The sequence below is a fragment of the Papio anubis genome, chromosome 1 (assembly GCF_008728515.1).
Source record: "Papio anubis isolate 15944 chromosome 1, Panubis1.0, whole genome shotgun sequence".
Taxonomy (NCBI): Eukaryota; Metazoa; Chordata; class Mammalia; order Primates; family Cercopithecidae; genus Papio; species Papio anubis.
The window spans coordinates 5550050-5570868 of NC_044976.1; the positions used below are offsets into that span (position 1 = coordinate 5550050).

A 20819-nucleotide genomic window follows, 5' to 3' on the forward strand; every position below is an offset into this window, starting at 1 on the left:
CTGGGATTACAGGTGTGTGCACACATGCCCAGTTAATTTATTTTTTGTAGAGATGGGGTCTCACTATGTTGCCTAGACTGATCTTGAATTCCTGGCCTCAAATGATTCTCTTGCCTTGGCCTTGCATAGTGTTGGGATTACAGCTGTGAGCCACTGCACCCGGCTAATGTAGGATATGTTTAAAGGTGGCTACAAATGAGAAAAGTCAGATTTTCCCAGTGTCCAAGTTACTCTTGATTGGAAGGTACAGGTACAAGGTGTACAAGGTGTACCATGCAGGAAGTGACACTAGCTCCTGCATTGCGAAAGGACACGAAAGTTGTTTTAAAAATAATTTGGTAAATTTCTGCCATGGTGTATAAAAGTACACTGACTTGAAAGAGTGGGTTTCCAGTTTCTAAAGAAGCTTGCTATAAAAGTAGAAACAGGTTTGGATACCAGAAAAAGCTGATTTGTTACTTACTCTATAGAGTTCTATTAACTCCAAAGACAGGCTGCATTTCTTTTGTGCACCTCTCCTCTTTATTTGTAAATAATTTTAAAAGACAAAAACACCTCTTACCATTTTGTTGGCCACATCACCCAAAGTACATCAGAAAAGAATTTCTCGGTTAAGGGTGAGAGCTGTTCAAATGATATTCCAACTGAACTCAAATGTCAGCAAGGCCAATGGTCATTCTCTTCCCCCTCTACTTCACCAATTTCTGCCAAGACCTTTGGGTCTCTTCTCCCTTGAGAGTTCCTACATATTTGTAGGCCTAATTTAAAAGCTATGTAAATGATCCTATGCATAATCAAATCTAATGGGAAAGGAAGAAATGCTGGCCCCTGGAAAACACAGGAGCCAAACTTGTGTTCCTCTCCAGCATGTAATAAGGAATTATTCATTCACGATTTCACCTGAGTCTCCCTTCAGGCTAAACAGGAGGCCAGGTCTGCTGTTGTGGCATTTTCACTAGCACTGGTAGGGTCTTTCTGTTAACTCTTCCCCAGGTCTCCAATACAATACAAGCAAACTATGCGGCTCATTTAGACAACAGTAAAATTAATGCACCCATTTAGATAACAGAATACAATAAAAAGAACAGGCTACTCTTCACAATTGCCATGCAAGTGATCTGAATAGAGTTAAATTTGGTAATGACATCACACTGATTACACATTTATCACACACTGCAGCCTGATTTTCATTGGCCATTAAAATCTAACTTTTTGGAAAAACTCTAAAGTGAAATACACTACAAGCTTAACATTATGTATACAGTGAGATGACTTTATGATTTTATAAAGAAACACAGTATCTAATTTCTGGTCTAAGGAGCCAATCACCAAATGGTTGTGGAACAAATAACTTACTGTACTTGATGCATATAACAGTGATTTAACATTTTTTAAAATTTAAATTTTAAAAATGGTGGTAAAATATACATATAAAATTTACTACTTTAACCATTTTAAAGTATACAATCAATAGCATTAAGTACATATACAGTGTTGTATAACCATCATCACTCTCTTATTTCCAGAACTTTTTGCCATCCCAAACAGAAGCTCTGTATCCAGTAGTGACTTTAATATTTTATAAACAAATATATCACAGAATGTTCTTTCTGACATACGTAAGACGTAAGTATAAAAATGTGAATCGCTTGATTCTATTTCCTATAACATCGTTTTCGTTCTTTTATTAGAGCTGATAACTGAATGCTTCAGAACCAATAAAATCACTTTTGGATGAAAAAATGTCCTTGTATCTTCTAACAAAAAAGAGAACAAGAAACCTTCCCTGTGACGATCAGCCTTTACCTATAAGAGTTCCCTTTAGAAGAAACCTGGTAAACGATTTAAAACTTGAGTATTCCCTTGCAATCGAGGCTGTCTATTACTGCACCCAGCCTCTCATTTTCTACTTACTGGACACGTATTGATCTCCAAAGCAAAATACTACTCTTTCAAAGGACCCTGTCAGTAAAAAGTACCAAACTAACCACCTCTCTATTTACCTCTAAGGACTCTCTTTTTCTATCCTCTATAAATCACATCTCCTAAAAATCGAATAACCGCTACCAAGATGTTTCTACAAAGTCCAGCCCTCCACTGACCTTCATAAGCCTGGTGAACAAGGTTAAACAGTCGCTCCGCCTGTGACTTGAGCTCTGGGTCTCTGTGCTTGTCTGGATGGTAGAGCATACACAGCCTCCGGTAGGCAGCTTTCAGCTCTTCAGAAGAGGCCTAAAGAAAGAAAAATTCAATTAGAGAACAATCAATGCTACTTAAACATTATCATTATCAGAATCAGCCTTGAAATGGGAACTCATCAGCCACGTCCCAATGTGTTTGCTCTCGACATGCAGGATGTAATGAAGTTAGGTTTATTACCTCAACAAAGCTTCTTTTTGTCAGTTAATAAAGCGATCAATTACATACATCAATAGTGACTGGGTTTTGCTGGGAAGTGCTGCTATCTGATGAATGAACATTTGTGTCTCTGGAATGGCTCATTGTGCTCTGAGCTGAAACCAAAATGTCAGAGACCTGCTAACTCTTTAACTTATTTGAAGTAAATCATGCCAAGGCACGCTCAACAGAACAGGTTCAGGCAAAGAAAAGCTATATACCATTAGACAGAAATGACATCAATTTAATGACATAACGAACATGAATCCTTGAAATTCAAAGACAAACTTGTAGGGCCCACATGCACTCGAATGCAACCTCTAATTCCAGAAGGCAGCACATTCAGAGGCAGAAATGCTTCCCTAACCTGTAGTAACCAACCCTCCCCAAAACCGCCAGACCTCCCTAAAAACCAAAAGGCATCAACTCTCCAATCCTCCTACGCAGCACGGACATCTGAAGGGGCGGCACAAGGCAGACGGGCTCTGGTGTGCTTTAACCACAGCGGGGCGCGGGTGCCAACAGGCAAACCTGCATTCACTGTGGCCGGCCTCACAGCCACCAAGAGGGTCTCTAGACGGGACCCCTCCGAGGCCCTGGGACACTGAGCAGGCTGTGTGGCTGGCCCCTCAGGTCTGCTTTTGGGAAGTGTTATGTTTGATTCTAGAGGCTATTTTGGCCTATGAGGGGTGGTATTGGATGGGCAACTCTACCCTTTGGTATATCAGTTAAAGAACACTTGATTTGGGGACATATCCCCACCATTTTGACAACTGAAACACATTTCTGGGTCACTGACAACATGCTAGAGAGGCTCCCAAAATCTGCCAACTGAACAGAACAGGTCCAGGTCCCAGGAGGGGATGTGAGGACTGACAGTGCTCCGGGATGAGGGCCTGGAACACAAATCCTCAAAGAAAGAGGTCACAGAGACATAGTCCTGGGACCATAATTACCAAAAAAAAAAAAAAAAAAAGATGACTCTGTATTCTCTGTTACTTCCACAATTTTTCAATATCTTTCAGTCCCAGGACTAATGAGCTTCTTCACCAGAAAAAAAAAAAGTGCAATTTTACTGTATTTTAGTATTAATTTTTGGCCCAGAATCGAAATATTTTCTACAGGATTAAGTTATTCAGATGCTAGAAAGCCAGGGCATTTGTGCGAGTTTACCAGGGGTTCTAAACAAGGAATTCTGAAGGACTCCAAGAGAAAGACAGTAAATGTGATTGGAAAGACATGTGGAGGACATCAGCCCATCCCATGTGCCTGAGGGGGCAGCAGTGCTGGGGCCCGGGTTCTGCTCCTCAGCCCTAGACCAGGCTCAGGCCGGCTTCGTCTGAGGAGTAGGTGACGGCGTGGGTGACCTCCAGGAGCCTTCTGGCTCTGACTTTACTGGATTCTGCTATCCAGAAAAAAAACAAGGCCAGACGCAGTGGTTCACACGTGTAGACCTAGCACTTCGGGAGGCGGAGGTGGGCAGATTGCTTGAGCCCACAAGTTCAAGACTAGACTGGGCAACATGGCGAAACCCCACATCTACCAAAAATACAAACATTAGCTGGGCATGGAGGTGCTTGCCTGTGGTCCTACTTGGAAGGCTGAGGTAGGAGGATCACCTGAGCCTGTGGAGGCTGAGGTTGCAGTGAGCTATGATTCCATCGCTGCACTCCAGCCTGGGTGACAGAGGGGGAAGAAAACTAGTTAGACCCGAGTCATTCAACTTGCCCTTTAAAGCAGGCCACAGAGAGCGTCCCGCTGGTTTGGAGAGAGGCAACTCTGCCGCGTGCCATTTTAAATCGGGAGCTCCTTGAGGGTTCCATGAAGTGCTCTGTCAGAATAGGGTCAAGGATCTTGCTGAATGAGCAGCTCCTGGCCTCTGAGAATTGGTGAGACGCCACCCCACGGCAAATCTCTTTCTCCCATCTTCCCTTTGGTGCACTACCAAACAGGGGCTGCCTGTCTTCCAGCCATGCCCGTGTGGTTCACTCTGGGGCAACACAACCTTCCATTCTGCTGGCTGAGAATGCAGGTGTGGCAGTCAAACGGCCCATGTCTGGATGCAGGATCTGTCACTTCCAAGCTTTGTGACCATGACAGGTGAGATTTCTGGCCTTTAGTCTTCTCCTCCATAAAGGATGACAACCCTTGCAGGGACGGTGTGAGAATGAAACCAGACAGTGACTATGAAGTTCTTCACACAGTGCCCAACACACAGCAAAAACTGAGGAATTATAGCTCCTTTAAGCTCCTTTCCGTTTCCGCATCTGCAGACTGTGGACAATAGTGCCTCTTTCTGAGGCTTTGTGAGGCATAATTGAGATAATGCAAGCACGAGTGCCTAACAATGTCCAGCTCACACTAGGACCATAACCACTTTTATTATTACCATCATCACAATTCAGCTGTGGTATCTTTTTGGCAACAGGAGAACTGAAACTTCGGAGGGCACCGCCCTGGTGCATGGATAACGGAAAGTCATTCAGGAAGGAGTCCTGCTTGTGAAAATTCATTGTGCCGTATACTCAGGAGATGACCACTTTTCTGTACGTATATTCTATTTCTATAAAAATACAAGGCCCGCTAGAAGAGGTGGGCCTCCGTATTTCCATCTCTGCATTTTCTCCTTCTTCTTCTTCTTGCTCTAGTGTTTTGTTTTCCTCCCGACTTTAAATGCATTTCTTGCTACACTTATCAATACACCACCTGCACCAACCCTGGTGTTTCAAACATAAATCATGGGAAAATAATCTTTTCCAGGTAGGTTTACTTATGTGATGATGTAAAAGGGGCTTGTTTTTTTTTTCCCACACGGCCATTACAAATTATTTTCTTTTTTTTTTTTTGAGATGGAGTTTCACTCTGCCACCCAGGCTAGAGTGCCATGGTGTGATCTCGGCTCACTGCAGTCTCCGCCTCCTGGCTTCCAGTAATTCTCCTGCCTCAGCCTCCCAAGTAGCTGGAACTACAGGCGCCCATCACCATGCCCAGTTAATTGTTTGTATTTTTAATAGAGACGGGATTTCATTGTGTTGGCCAGGCTGGTGTTGAACTCCTGACCTCAGGTGATCCACCCACCTCGGCCTCCCAAAGTGCTGGGATTACAGGCGTGAGTCACTGTGCCCAGTCACAAATTATTTTCTTTCTGCAAATTTTAATTGTCCTTTCCTGTATCTCATAAAAGTTACAAGTACTGTATTAGACAGATTTGACTGACTCCCAGTTAGACTGCTATTTCCTGGTTATTAAAATTAAACTAGATGACAAGAGAGCAGAATATCTACTCTGCAGGACATTCTTTAATCTTATTAATAAATGGCTTAATATGCTATTGATTAAGTAATGGAAATAAGATGCTTCATTTTTAATAAATATCACACTCAATAAAAGGTTAGATTGGTCCTTTCATCATAACTGAATAGCTAAGGTCACTGGTTCGATATTTCATAAATGAGAACCTCTTTCACTACCACAGAAATACTGTTATCATTTCAAAATGCAATGAGATATCATTAAGAATGATACCTAAAGGTACATTCTTATCCTAAAATTCTCTAATAAAATTAAGAAATGTATCATACTTTAAGTCTATAAACTTTCATCATCCCAATCACCTGGTTATATTTTCTGGATAGACTATATGTTAGGCCCCAAATTAAGTTTCAATAGACTTTAAAGACTGACACCATACAAAATATCTTCTCCTACCACAAGAGGATGAAGTCAGAAATCAATAACAGGGCTGGGTGCAATGGCTCACACCAGTACAGTAATCCCAGCACTTTGGTATGCCAAGGTGGGAGGATCGCTTGAGGCCAGGAGTTCAAGACCAGCTTGGGCAACATAGCGAGATCCTGTTTCCACAAAAAAATTTTAAAAATTATCCACGTGTGGCCCGGGTGTGGTCGCTCACACCTGCAATCCCAGCATTTTGGGAGGCCGAGGCGAGTGGATCACAAGGTCAGGAGATCGAGGCCAGCCTGACCAACACGGTAAAACCCCGTCTCTACTAAAAATACCAAAATTCACTGGGTGTGGTGGTGAGTGCCTGTAATCCCAGCTACTCGGGAGGCTGAGGCCAGAGAATCACTTGAACCTGGGAGGCAGAGGTTGCAGTGAGCCAAGATTGCGCCACTGCACTCTAGCCTGGGCGACAGAGCGAGACTCCATCTAAAAAAAAAAAAAATTTATCCAGGTGTACTTCCAGCTCCTCAGGAGGCTAAGGCAAAATAAGCTAAAACATGTCTGGATAATATGTCTGTACCACAACTGCATTTGGTTAGGATAGGCTAGATCAGTGGTTCTCAAAGTATGGTCTGGGGCATCCCAGGAATCTCTGAGACCCTTCAGGGATCCACAAAGTCAAAACTATTTTTCTAATAACACAAAGCTGTTATTTGCCTTTTTCACTCTCATCTTTTCTTGAGTGTACAGTGGAATCTTGAAGTTACAGGACGTGTGATGATATTGGGAACAAACGTGAGCCTAAAAGAGGCAGTCCTTCAAGATGGATCCTGAGATATCTAAATTTAAAATAGAGTCAGGTGGCCTTTTGCTGACTAGGGGTCGCACAGAGTTTTCCAAAATCCACATCTTTTTATCTTTGGAGCTCACCCACCTCAATCAATCAGAGCTCATCCGCTCAGCTAATCAGGGCTCACCTATATCAATCGTTCAGAACTAAGCAAGTTTCAATTCTTCATTTACATAAATGGACCTGATTGGGAACCCAGGCAGGAACTTTGGCTATAAAACCTGAGTTTCCCTTTCGTTCTGTGGAACCCACCTTTGTTTTATACTGGAGGCTGGGTTTCCCTGGTTTGCAAAGTATTCACTGGAGTAAAATCTCTTTTTTCCAAATTCCCTTTCAGAGAACTTTTAGTTACAATATCATTGTTCTGATGTTTAATGGAAAGTGTGTATATGTCTTATGATTTCTAGAAATTTCTAAGGTTGGTATAAATACAAGAGTTTAATTAAATACAGGGTATAAATACAAGAGTTTTTGAGATTAACTCAATTAGTTCTCAGTTCCTTGACTGTGCCCACTATCATTGGTTGTACCTGCTGTGATGTCTGTGTATCTGTAACCTCATAATTGTCCAATACGGTCATTTTAAATCCTTAAAACGCTTTCCTTGTGCTTCTATTGAAATACATTTGTATTTGTGTCTTGTTTTACAACAATATTTTAGCAATTACTCAGTTTTAATTTCTAACTAAGTATCAATAGCTATAATTCACATAAACAAAAGCTCTTTGGGATCCTCAATAATTTAAGAATGTAAAGGAATCCTAACACCAAAAAGCTTGGTAACTGCTGGGCTAGATGATACTGCAGTAACAAACAATCCAAAAACTTCAATGGTTTATTTCTCTTTCACTTTACATGTCCATCTGAGGTCAGCTAGTACGGTTTGGCAATGTCTTCAGGTCCCAGGACGACACAGGAGTCATCTGTGCCAATCACCAAGGCAGAGGGGAGAGCAGGCTCCCTGGCTCACACTGGCATTTAAATGCTTGGGCCTAGAAGTGACACACCTCACTTCCACTGACATCACTGCCTAGAACTAGTCCCACGGTCTTGCTCAACCACAAGGACAGTAGCAAGTGCAGTCCTCCCATGTGCTGGGCAAGCAAAACCACGTTGGGTGAACCGTACTTATACCTACCATGATGATGATATTGAATTGGATACTTCGAAGACTGAATAGAGCATGCAAATAACTCAGTAATACCTCATATTTATACTCATTTTGGGAATACTAAAGCCACCAGGTTTTTTGTTGCTTTAGCCTGTATTTTCAAACTCAAACTTCCAGGCGATGTATCTGTATCACTAAATTTCACCAACCAAGGCTCCATAAACTACTGGATTTTGGGAAGTTTGCCTGATTACCACAATTGAAGATTCATTATTGTCCATATGTTCCACAATAATCTGATGGAAAGAAACTGCATCAGCTCATAAAAACCTGCAGTTTTTCTTTGTGTGTGTGTGTGTTTTTTTTTTTTTAATGATAGTTGGTGCTTATACACTTTAAAAGAAAAAGCAGATTTCAGAGCTAATTAACACCAAGACAACATGGGTGCTTTGTGCTGAGTAAGATCTGTTCTATGGAGAGAAAGGGTGTCACATATTATTTGGTGTCATTTAGTAGATACTGATTATACTAAGAAACCAAGCCACTTACTTATCAGGCATTAAAAAGCAACCACATAACTGGACTTGATAAAAAAAAAATTCCCTATTTCATTTCGTAAAGGTTCCAACCATACAGCCTGAGGCTTTACACAATACAGTCCCTCTCATTCCCAGCTCCACCATATTCTGATGGTATTTTTCTGGCTCAACCCCACCTCCTTTCATTTTCATTTACATGTAGAATATCTGTGGAAAGTCTGGAAATATGGGATTCATCCTCAAACAGAAATAAACCCCAAGGATGTATTTGGAATTATCCTACAACATCGAGCACTGTGTAGACTGGAGTAACTCATTCTGTCTGACTGATCTCCACAGGAATGTTGCAAGTAGAACAGATTTAACGCGAGACTAACCTGTATCTACTGTAAAAATGCAGCTCCATTTAATTGACCAAAAAAAAAAAACAAAAAAAAACCCACCACCAAACCCCATACAAAAATATGTCTGATCCATCTTCTGAAACGTATTTTCTTTTACAAATATCATTAGTGGTGGTAGTGCAAAAGACGATCAAGTAACCTCTTCCCACCGCAATAAGAAACATAAGAGGAAGATAATCAATATCTGCCAGATGAATGAAGGACAAGCCCAGCAAGGGAAAAGCCGTCGTTCCAGCTTCTGGCATGCTATTCAGTGCTGGACTGAGTCTCCATAGGCCTTGACTTACTCTGGAGCCTGAGCATAAAGGCATATGTTTGAATTTGCTCTCTTCCTCTTGTGCCTGCGGTAGATTTACCAAATTAACAACAAATAAATTCCTTCCAATAATAAGTTCCTCTAGAATAATTTGATGGCGAAAATTGCAATATGTTCCTCAAGAATACTGGTAGACAAGGTGAGTATGTCGTTAACAAATACTTATCACTTCCATGAGTAAGTTTACTGAATGTCAACTGGCTTTAGAAACCACTGGGGCACAAAAGAAATACAATATAGTCCGTAGCTCAAAGAAATTACACATAGATTCCTGTCTATTTCCTATTCCCCACCCCCCAAAAAACTCCATGTCAACATGGATTTACCTAAACAATATAAAACAGGAATGCTAACATTAATGATGCCGAAGTAAGTTCACAGGAGTCAGAATGCAAAGAAAACTTCACGGAGGTGGTGAGAACCCCAGTGAGAACACAAAGGTGGACTCTGATTTGCTTTGGGTATCCAAGATGAGCTGCGGCATCTCAGGGGACAATAACACCTGAGGAAACAGGCCGGTGTTGGGGACTGAAACACAGAACACTGACCAAACCGGCAGAGGCATAAAGAGGCATAAGAAGGCAGGAAGTAGGTAAGAAACTAATTTGGACACCCATCTGTCTGCTCAATTTATTCAGCAAACATTTGCTAACTAGCATTATGTGCCTGGCACTGTGCAGGGGATATAATGGTGACTCAGATAGCCACGGCCGCTGACCACACGGTGCTTCCTCTGTAGTGGAAGAGGGCAGAACATCACCACAAAGTAGCCAGAAAATACACAAAACATCTAATTTATACAGGGCTTTAAAAATGGAGCCAAGGAGTTTGACCCTGACCCAAGAAATAAGAGGAAGTCATACAAGGTTTCTGGGTAGAGAAATAATGTGACCAGTATTATTTGTTAAGATTAATTTGGTACAGCTTGACTGAAACAAACAAACAAAAAACAAATCCAGAGAGATCTAAAGGAAACAGCAGCAGAAGTTCAAGGCTGAGGTTCTGTGACCAGCAGCCTGGAAGCTGAAACAGAAACGACAGATCAGAGTCTGCTGAAGTTCTAGAGGATTCATGGATCTAAGGGACAGTTATTGAATGTGAAATGGAGAAGAATCAACGAGCATTCCAGGGTTTTGGCTCGAACATGGATTAGGGAGAAATTGGGAGGTAGTCAGGCTTGGGGCAGAGGCGAATTTGAACACCTAGGTGGCGTGATGTCCAGAAGGCAGATAGAGAGGCAGGGTTGAAGCAAGAGACTTAAAGAGCTGGCTGGGCGCGGGGGCTCCCAGCATTTTGGGAGGCTGAGGCGAGCGGATCACCTGAGGTTGGGAGTTCCAGACCAGCCTGACCAACATGGAGAAACCCTGTCTCTGGTAAAAATACAAAAAAAAACAGCCAAGCATGGTGGCGCATGCTACTCGGGAGGCTGAGGCAGGAGAATCGCTTGAACCCAGGAGGCGGAGGCTGCGGTGAGCCGAGATCGCACCATTGCACTCCAGCCTGGGCAACAAGAGTGAAACTCAATCTCAAAAAAAAAAAAAAAAATCCAAGGAGGTGAGGACTGAACCTGGACAAAGCGCTATGTAAGGACAGGGAACGTGCAACTGGCAAGGTGAAAAAGGACCAAGAAGCATCACAGAGCTTTAAAGACTTGTCAATAGTGTCACAAATGCATTTATACAGATTTACAGCTAACAAAAAAATTCCACTATTTCCTCACTTAATACTTTTTTTTTTTAGACAGAGCCTCACTCTGTTGCCCAGGCTGGGGTGCAGTGGCACAATCCCGGCTCACCGCAAGCTCCGCCTCCCGGGTTCACGTCATTCTCCTGACTCAGCCTCCCACATAGCTGGGACTACAGGCGCCCAGTACCAAGCCCGGATAATTTTTTTGTATTTTTAGTAGAGACGGGGTTTCACCGTGTTAGCCAGGATGGTCTCGATCTCCTGACCTCGTGATCCGCCCGCCTCGGCCTCCCAAAGTGCTGGGATTACAGGCGTGAGCCACCACGCACGGCCAATACTTTAATACTCAAAATGCCTTGAAGTTGGTATCAGATTCCCATTTTACAGATAAAAATCCCAAGGACTGGAAAGATCAAGTGACTTGTTGAAGATGGAGGAGGAGTTTATTTGGTTGTGGACTTCTAACCTGAAAGATGGTTAGAAGTTAATAATGTGTAGCCTAACTCAAACCAAACTTCAGTTCATGAAAGTGAAAGGCAACATAGAGAGAGGGAAGAGGCATTTACAATATATATATACCAGATCAAGGATCAACCAAATTATATACTAACCAATAAGAGCCTTCCTTATTAATGGCTATGCTCACGACACTAAGAGAAATACATGGCATTCATGTTACAGGCATATGTCCACTGCTATGTCAAGCATTTCCATGCACTCCCACTTCATTCCCACAAAATCTCTATGACAGTAAAACTGTCTGGATTTTATGCATGAACGGGCTCAGACAGGTTAGGTAATTTGCCCCTACAAAACCTGCTAAAAACTCAAACTTGGATTGACTCCTGCGGCTGTGCTATCTTCACAATGACCCCTTTTGAAGCTCCACCACTGTCCCTGGACATTCAGATCATCACCAATGAATGCTCCTTGATGTTTAAACATGCAAGGGGTGGGCTAGGTGATTTCAGCTGTCCTTCACTTAAAACCCCTGAATTGCCCGGGCATGGTGGCTCACGCCTGTAATCCCAGCACTTTGGGAGGCTGAGGCGGGCGGATCACAAGGTCAGGAGATCGAGACCATCCTAGCTAACACGGTGAAACCCCCGTCTCTACTAAAAATACAAAAAATTAGCCGGGCGTGGTGGCGGACGCCTGTAGTCCCAGCTACTCAGGAGGCTGAGGCAGGAGAATGGTGCGAACCCGGGAGGTGGAGCTTGCCGTGAGCCGAGATCGTGCCGCTGCATCCCAGCCTGGGTGACAGAGCGAGACTCCAACTCAAAAAAAAAAACAAACCCCTGAATTCTATCACATCTTTGCTGAGGACAGAGGTCAGCTTGACCTACACTGATTTTGGAAGTTTGGCTCCTACAGCCATTTTAAGTTTCACTTTGGAAAGAGCTTAGCAGATAATCAAATCACAAATGAGTCAGAAAAGCTGAACAGAGAGACTGATAAAATAATTCTAAAAAGTTTCTACAAATAGGAATACTTTTTGAAACTTAAGTGAGTTCTACTTAACCCAGAGTTAAGGAAAAAACTTACCAAACTCACAGAACACAATACCTCCAAGATGGCAATATAAATTTGAAAAAAAAGATTAACACAATTAGTAACAACAGAATTCCAAATACAAACAAAAAACAAAAAAACAAACAAAAAATAAAACAAAGGCAGGAAGCACATCACCTGCTGCAAGGTGTATGGGGCAGAGGAGGAATCAAGTCCTGCAGCACACACCTCGGCTACAATCACAGAATTCAAGAACAAATGGGCCAAAGAAGCAAACATCCTGACTCTCAATCAGAGGTCATTCCAAGGGCTTAGGAAATCTTTTGCTACCATGGTACAACTGGGTTTTCATTACTCTTCCTGATCATGCTCATATATTTATTTGTTGCCCTTGAGACGAATAGAAAATAAAAAGGCCCCAGTCTCTAGAAACAAGCTCCAGAGTTGCACCAAAATTGATGGCTCAGATCCTATCTTAACAGTAAGAAATTGGCTTATTTCTCCCTAAAAGCCTGACCTTATACCTTCTCTCGTCCGTGTTCATCTGTTATACCCTGCCTACTCATGCAGACTTCTTGTGGTTGATTTCTATTGGCTTGGCATTTTACTGCTAAAGAATTTTCTGGCTCCCGTCAAGTAGGAGGGTACGCTGTACACTCAAAACATGCAGAAGTGGTTCCAACAGTCCATGAGCCAAACCGGAATCCAGCTGTCAGATTTTCATCTCAAAGGAGGTTCCACTCCAAGCTGCAAGCTCCTTCCACTGAGTGCAACCTGTACGAGGCGTGTGCCATTAACAGTGGTAATAAAGCAGCAATGTTCTCAGTTGTCTTCTTTTTAAGAAATGTGTGTCTCCTTTAAAAAATATATGCTATTTTATTTATTTATCTGTTGTATTACATCCTTTCTTAAACAAGGTAAGGTGTAAATAAGTAAAATTAAAATGAAAGGTTAATAAAAAGCAGACCCAAATTCTACAGCCAAGTAAAGCATGTTGCTCTCGTGTCCCCTATTTTCCATTATTTTATTACTAAATTCACAGCGAATACAAAAGTTTTCCATTGAATTCTCTTTAAGAAAGAAAATAAAAGAGGTGTTTTGGTAGATAATGCAAAATTAGAGCATTAACATTTCAAGAAGCAATTGTTTGAAATGCCCAAAGCAGAAAACAAGTGGCTTATAGGCCATTAAGGAAACACACTGTAAAATGTAACCTCATGTTTGCCAATCACATTATGAGATGACATTGGAAGTGGTGGGGCATCCTCAACAGCTCCCTCCTCGCGCACAGGCAGCTTCTCTAAACTCCACGTCCCCAGCACCCTCTTGAGCCCACTCCTGCTCCCAGCTCTGCCTCCTCTCTGCTTGGCTCAGGAAAGCTCCCTATCCCCATGTCAACTTTCCAGGAAGCACAAGTTCAGAGAGATCACTGTCTTTGAAACAGAACAAACTCAGTGTTTTGAAAAGAAAGTAAAAAAAGCTTCAGGAATTTCTTTTCTTTTCTTTTTTTTGAGACACGGTTTTGCTCTTGTTGCCCAGGATGGAGTGCAGTGGCACAACTTCGGCTCACCGCAGCCTCTGCCTCCGGGTTCAAGTGAATCTCCTGCCTCAGCCTCCTGAGTAGCTGAGATTACAGGCATTTGCCACTGCACCTGGCTAATTTTTGTATTTTTAGTAGAGATGGGGTTTCTCCATGTTGGATAGGCTGGTCTCAAACTCCTGACCTCAGGTGATCTGCCCGCCTCAGCCTCCCAAAGTGCTGGGATTACAGGTGTGAGCCACCGCGCCCAGTCTCTCTTTTTTTTTTTTTTTTTGATAGTCTTGCTCTGTCGCCCAGGCTGGAGTACAGTGGCACAATCTTGGCTCACTGCAACCTCCGCTTCCTGGGTTCGATCAATTCTCCTGTCTCAGCCTCCCGAGTAGCTAGGATTACAGGTGAGCACCACCACGCCCAGCTAATTTTTTTTTTTTTTTTTTTTTTTGTATTTTTAGTGGAGACGGGGTTTCGCCATGTTGACCAGGCTAGTCTCAAACTCCTGACCTCAGGTGATCCGCCCGCCTCCGCCTCCCAAAGTGCTGGGATTACAGGCATGAGTCACCATGGTCAGCCTCAGAAATTTCATAAACTAATGCTTAGCATACATTCTAGCACTATAATTTTTAGTAATATTACAAGTGGACAGCAAAGTTCATCCTTAGCTAGGATGAAGCATACCAAGGCTTTTTACGAACATGTATGTCTTTTACATTTTAAATTTTTATTTATTTATTGTTATTATTATTATTTTTTACATGGATTCTCACTCTGTCACCCAGGCTGGAGTGCAGTGGTGTGATCTTGGTTCACTGCCAACTCCGTCTCCCAGGTTCAAGCAATTCTCCTGCTTCAGCCTCCCGAGTAGCTAGGATTACAGGCGCCCGTCACCACACCTGGCTAATTTTTGTATTTTTAGTAGAGATGGGGTTTCACCACGTTGCCCACGCTGGTCTCGAACTCCTGACCTTGTGATCAGCCCACCTCGGCCTCCCAAAGTGCTGGATTACAGGCATGAGCCACCATGCTTGGCCTTTTATTTATTATTTTTATAGACAGGGTCTTGCTTTTTATAGACAGAGTTTTGCTCTCTTGCCCAGCCTACAGTGTGGTGGTGTGACTGTAGCTCACTGCAGCCCCAGACTTCTGGGTTCAAGCAAACCTCCTGTAACCAAGTACTCCCATTATTCTTTTTTTTAAGACGGAGTCTCATTCTGTTGCTCAGGCTGGAACACAGTGGCGCGATCTCTGCTCACTGCAACCTCCACCTCCCAGCAGAGATTCTCCTGCCTCAGCCTCCTGAGTAACTGGGATTACAGGCGCCTGCCATCAAGTCCGGCTAAGTTTTGTATTTTTAGTAGAGATGGGGTTTCACCATGCTGGCCAGGCGGGTCTTGAACTCCTGACCTCAAGTGATCGGCCGGCCTCGGTCTCCCAAAGTGCTGGGATTACAGGCGTGAGCCACCATGCCCGGCCCCATGTTTCTAAGAGATAGTTTGATTATTTTCTCCTCTCCCCCTTTCCCCTGTACCCTGTTTCCTACTTAGCCCTTTAGAAATGCAAATATAGGCCCAGTGCGGTGGCTCACGCCTGTAATCCCAGCACTTTGGGAGGCCGAGGCGGGCGGATCACAAGGTCAGGAGATTGAGCCCACGGTGAAACCCCGTCTCTACTAAAAATACAAAAAATTAGCCGGGCGCGGTTGCGGGCGCCTGTAGTTCCAGCTACTGGGGAGGCTGAGGCAGGAGAATGGCAGGAACCCGGGAGGCGGAGCTTGCAGTGAGCCGAGATCGCGCCACTGCCCTCCAGCCAGGGGGACAGAGCGAGACTCCGTCTCAAAAAAAAAAAAAAAAAAAAAAGGAAATGCAAATATAACCTTTCCCCTCCCCCTCACCAGACATCCTCTATGGGGCAAGTTCATCTATGTGCTCCAAGACAGATCTCTTGACAGTGGATCTGCAGACCAAATCATGTCCCCATGGCCACTTTTACTTATTTCTGCCCAGGAAGGTGCCAACTCAACTGCCAGGTAAAGTACCCAGACAGCAGGAGGACCCCTGCCCTTGCTCATTTTCTCCTATACCTTATAAAAGTGCCCGCTTTCTGCTCCAAAAGTGAAGTGGTACAGCAGGACATTGTGCCCCTTGCCCAAGCTGGCTTCGGAGTAAATTCACTGGCTTTGTATGCGGTCTCAATCTTGTTAACTGGACTCTGCATGCAGTGAACAACTGATCCGCTTTTCGGTTGCACTCCCACCTTAGGCTAGACTACAGGTTACAGTGCACGCCACCATGCCTGGCTAGTTAAAAAAATTTTTTTTTGGCTGGGCATGGTGGCTCATGCCTGTAATCCCAGCACTCTGGGAGGCCGAGGTGGGCAGATCACAAGGTCAGGAGATCGAGACCATGCTGGCTAACACAGTGAAACCCCGTCTCTACTAAAAATACAAAATAAAAAATTCGCCAGGTATGGTAGTGGGCGCCTATAGTCCCAGCTACTCGGGAGGCTGAGGCAGGGGACTGGCATGAACCCAGGCGGCAGAGCTTGCAATGAGCCAAGACTGCGCCACTGCGCTCCAGCCTGGGCGACACAGCGAGACTCCATCTCGAAAAAACATTTTTTAAATTAACATTGGGGTCTCACTATGTTATGTCACCCAGGCTGATCTCAAACTCCTGGCCTCAAGCTATCCTCCTGCCTTAGCCTACTAAGGTGCTGGAATTACAGGTGTGAGCCACCCCCCAATCCTTATGTCTTTTTTAAAAATAAGTAAAACTTCAAACTTATCAAAATTCAAGAAATAACAACAATAAGTATTAACTAAACACCTACTTATGCCAGGCACTTTATAGACATCCTCAGCACCTAGCAATACACATACCAGACAGGTCATCCTGGCCTACGGTAAGTGCATAAGACATTATTACCTGTTACCTACATTTCAACATTAAAGAAACTGATGGCCAGGCACGGTGGCTCACGCCTGTAATCGCAGCACTTTGGGAGGCCGAGGCGTGTGGATCACGTGGTCAGGAGTTTGAGACCAGTCTGGCCAACATAGTGAAACCCTACCTCTACTAAAAAAACAAAAAATTAGCTGGGTGTGGTGATGTGTGCCTGTAATCCCAGCTACTCGGGAGGCTGAGGCAGGAGAACTGTGTGAATCCAGGAGGTGGAGGTTGCAGTGAGCCGAGATCGCGCCATTGCACTCCAGCTTGGGTGGCAGTGTGAGACTCCATCTCAAAAAGACAGAAATTGAGAAGCAGAAAGGTTAAATTACTAGCCTTGAAGCACAAAACTTCCAGAGGAGTAAAATGGGATTTGAATACTGGACTCTGGCTGCAAAGCCCTACCTAGTGGCCTCCCTCTATCCCATTGTTAACTAAGAAGTACTGGTGCCTCCATTCTGCAGGCAAGTAGAGGCTGAGGTTAAATGACTTGGTGAAAGTCACACAAGAGGCAGGCAGCATGGGCTGAAATTTTTGCTCCTCAGCCTCTTGGCTTATAGAACATGCTACGGAATGCGGACATCTGGATAAGTTGTTTTTGGACAACTGAGGCTTAACTCTATGTGCCCAAGGCAAACATTTAACTGGAGTCATTATAAATATCAAACTTTAACGTAATGTAGTAGATGGAAAATGAAGGAATTGACCTTTTCAGAGCCATCTTTATTTCTCTTATTGAGACAAAATTAACTGCCCATCATGAGGTTTGATAAGAAAGCAATGAATGCGTAAACACATACCAGCCTAACCACTTTAGGGATTTGAGTGGCTCAAACTGGCACAGCTGAGCCTTTTACACGTCAATTTCTGCAGACGGCTGAGTCAGCGGTCCTGATAGGAGGGTCTACTGCCTCCTTCTTTGTGGGTGACTTTGACCCTAGGACAATCTTGAGAGTGACCAGGGGACCTTCCTCTACTTTTCTAGCCCTTTCTCTCAGTCTGCAGTTCAAACTCAACAGGTGGGCCTTACTCTGTGGCTGTAACTTGCAGCCAAAGAAACCCAGACAACCCAAAATTGTGAAAATAATGATCTACCCTGTACCAGAGAAGGAAAGAAAATGCAGGGGCTTGGGGTAAACTTTTTACTGGTAGGTGATACTTTTGTACTTCTAGTTTCATGGCTGTTCTGGAAGGATGAAGATCCCAGAACACTGACCCCCATAATGGACTGCAAGAAAAAACTTTTTTATTTATTAACAACTTCAGTTTTTACTTAACTGTGTTTTTCCAAAAGTGTTTAAAACTTGAAAAGAAGGGTGGCTCCTTAAGGTTAAAACAAATTGGGACCAGAGATCTTCAAACAGGTTATAAACACTGCAAAAATGAAATTCTTTCAAAGACACTGACAAAGAACTGTAGCCATTTGTCTTGGGAATAAATTAGGTTTGAAATGTGGCCGGGCGCGGGGGCTCACGCCTGTAATCCCAGCACTTTGGGAGGCTGAGACGGGCGGATCACAAGGTCACAAGATCAAGACCATCCTGGCTAACACGGTGAAACCCCGTCTCTACTAAAAAATACAAAAAACTAGCCAGGCGAGGTGGCGGGCGCCTGTAGTCCCAGCTACTCAGGAGGCTGAGGCAGGAGAATGGCGTGAACCCGGGAGGCGGAGCTTGCAGTGAGCTGAGATCCGGCCACTGCACTCCAGCCTGGGCGACAGAGCGAGACTCCGTCTCAAAAAAAAAAAAAAAAAAAAAAAAAAGAAATGTGTCAACTAAGTTCCTAATTAAAGGATCAGGTAAATTTAACTCTGATTTATAGTTAAGGAATCCTTTCTCCAAATACATTTTGCAAAAATCATCCTGGAAATCTCAGAGAAGTTAGATTTTAGGCACCTGATGATGCATCTAACACTAAACCAGAAAACCAGTCTGGTTTTGGTGCGCCCAGGTAATGATAAATTACTCGCTCCTCTCAATGTGAGGCAGGCAGGACAGATGACGGTCCTGCTCTGTAAACAGGAAATCTAGAAGGAGAATCATTAAAGATCATGGGGTCTTGTAATAGGAGAATGGGGGGTCCTGTCCAGCTGCCTGCTTCACTCTCTCCAACAGCAGCAACAGTGGGGTCTCCAATCTTTAACACCAGGTACTGACAGATAATTTTTCCACAGACTAGTGGGAGTGGAATGAAACTGCTCCACCTGGGATCATCAGGCATTAGATTCTCCTACGGAGCACTTAACCTAGATCCCTTGCATGTGCAGTTCCCAATAGGGTTTGTGCTCCTATGAGAACCTAATGCCACCACCAATCTGACAGGCAGAGCTCAGGCGGTAATGCTTGCCCACCGGACGCTAACCGCTTGCTTGCCCACCACTGACCTCCTGCTGTACGGCCCAGTTCCTAACAAGTCATAGACAAGTACTGGTCCATGGCCAGGGGGTTGAGGATCCCTGCTCTAGAATATAAATTTAAAGGGATATTTTAAAGTTTAAAAACCTGGAGAGGGAGATTCTTCAGCTGATTTTTGACATTTCTATATTAATCCAATTATATACCTCTATTATGCTTATAATTTTAAAGTAGGATTCCCTGGTTTTGTCTGGAGTTGTTTCCATTTGAGATTTCTAAAGAAAAGTCTCTGAACTCTACTGAACATTGAGAGTTTTGAAGACACTCTTTTGAAGGTACTTTGAAGTGGGAAGAGGGCCTTGCCTCTCACAGCTATACTTAAATGGCAACTACTCTAGAACTGACAGCAAACAGACAAACAGGTATTAAGATATTCTTCCAACCACACATGTAAGAATTAAGATTACCCTGACTTTTTTCCAACTAAATCACGTTATTTCAACTTCACATTTGATTTCACACAATAAATTTCAGTAAATATCAAGTCCAGACATTACATTCAGAGCTTCTAGTGGAATCCCAGGACAGAAAACCAGCACATCACACCTGAGTATGACATTTAACACCAAGTTTGCTGACAAAGACAACAGAAAGTGTCTTCTGCAAAGGGGCATGTTTCATATGGATGTAACCTATAGTCATATAGCCATAAATATGGAAAGTGCCTTCACTCACTGGGAGAAGTAAAACAAAATTTTTTAAAGAAATATTTCTTGGCTGGGTGCAGTGGCTCATGCTTGTAATCCCAGCACTTTGGGCGGCTGAGATGGGCGGACTGCTTGAGCTCAGGAGTTTGAGACCAGCCGCGGCAACACAGTGAGACCCTGTCTCTACAAAAATTACAAAAATCAGCCGGGTGTGATGGTGTGTGCCTGTAATACCAACCACTCTGGTGACTGAGGTAGGAGGATCACCTGAGCTGGGGAACGTGGAGGCTGCTGTGAACCATGACTATGCCACTGCACTCCAGCCTGGGTAAAGTCTAAATATATATATATATATTATATATATATATTTTATATAAATATATATATATTATATATATATTTTATATAAATATATATATATTTTATATAAATATATATATTTACTTATATAAAAATATATACACACACATATATACGTATATATACACACACACACATATATATGTATATATACTTCATCCTTAAGTCTAATAACAGCGACAGGCCTAGCCAGGCATGGTGGTTCATGCCTGTAATTCCAGCACATTGGGAGGCAGAGATGGGAGGATGGCTTGAGCTCAGGAGACCAACCTGGGCAACAAAGAGAGATCCTGTCTCTACAAAAGATCCAAAAATTAGCTGGGCATAGTGGCATGTGCCTGTGGTCCTAGCTACTAGCAAGGCTGAGGTGGGAGCACCTGAACCCGGGGAAGTCAAGGTTGCAGTGCACCATGATCC

At 43.4% G+C, this 20819-nt stretch overlaps 1 protein-coding gene across 1 annotated transcript in view; it reads right to left on the reverse strand.

The window, feature by feature from the left end:
• The window catches only part of DNAJC11 (DnaJ heat shock protein family (Hsp40) member C11), a 72269-nt gene that overhangs the window by 48407 nt on the left and 3043 nt on the right, over positions 1 to 20819 (reverse strand). Inside the window, exon 2 of the mRNA XM_021935617.2 lies at positions 2103 to 2232. Coding sequence (XP_021791309.1) covers positions 2103 to 2232 — 130 coding nt within the window. The remainder of the gene's footprint in view (positions 1 to 2102; positions 2233 to 20819) is intronic.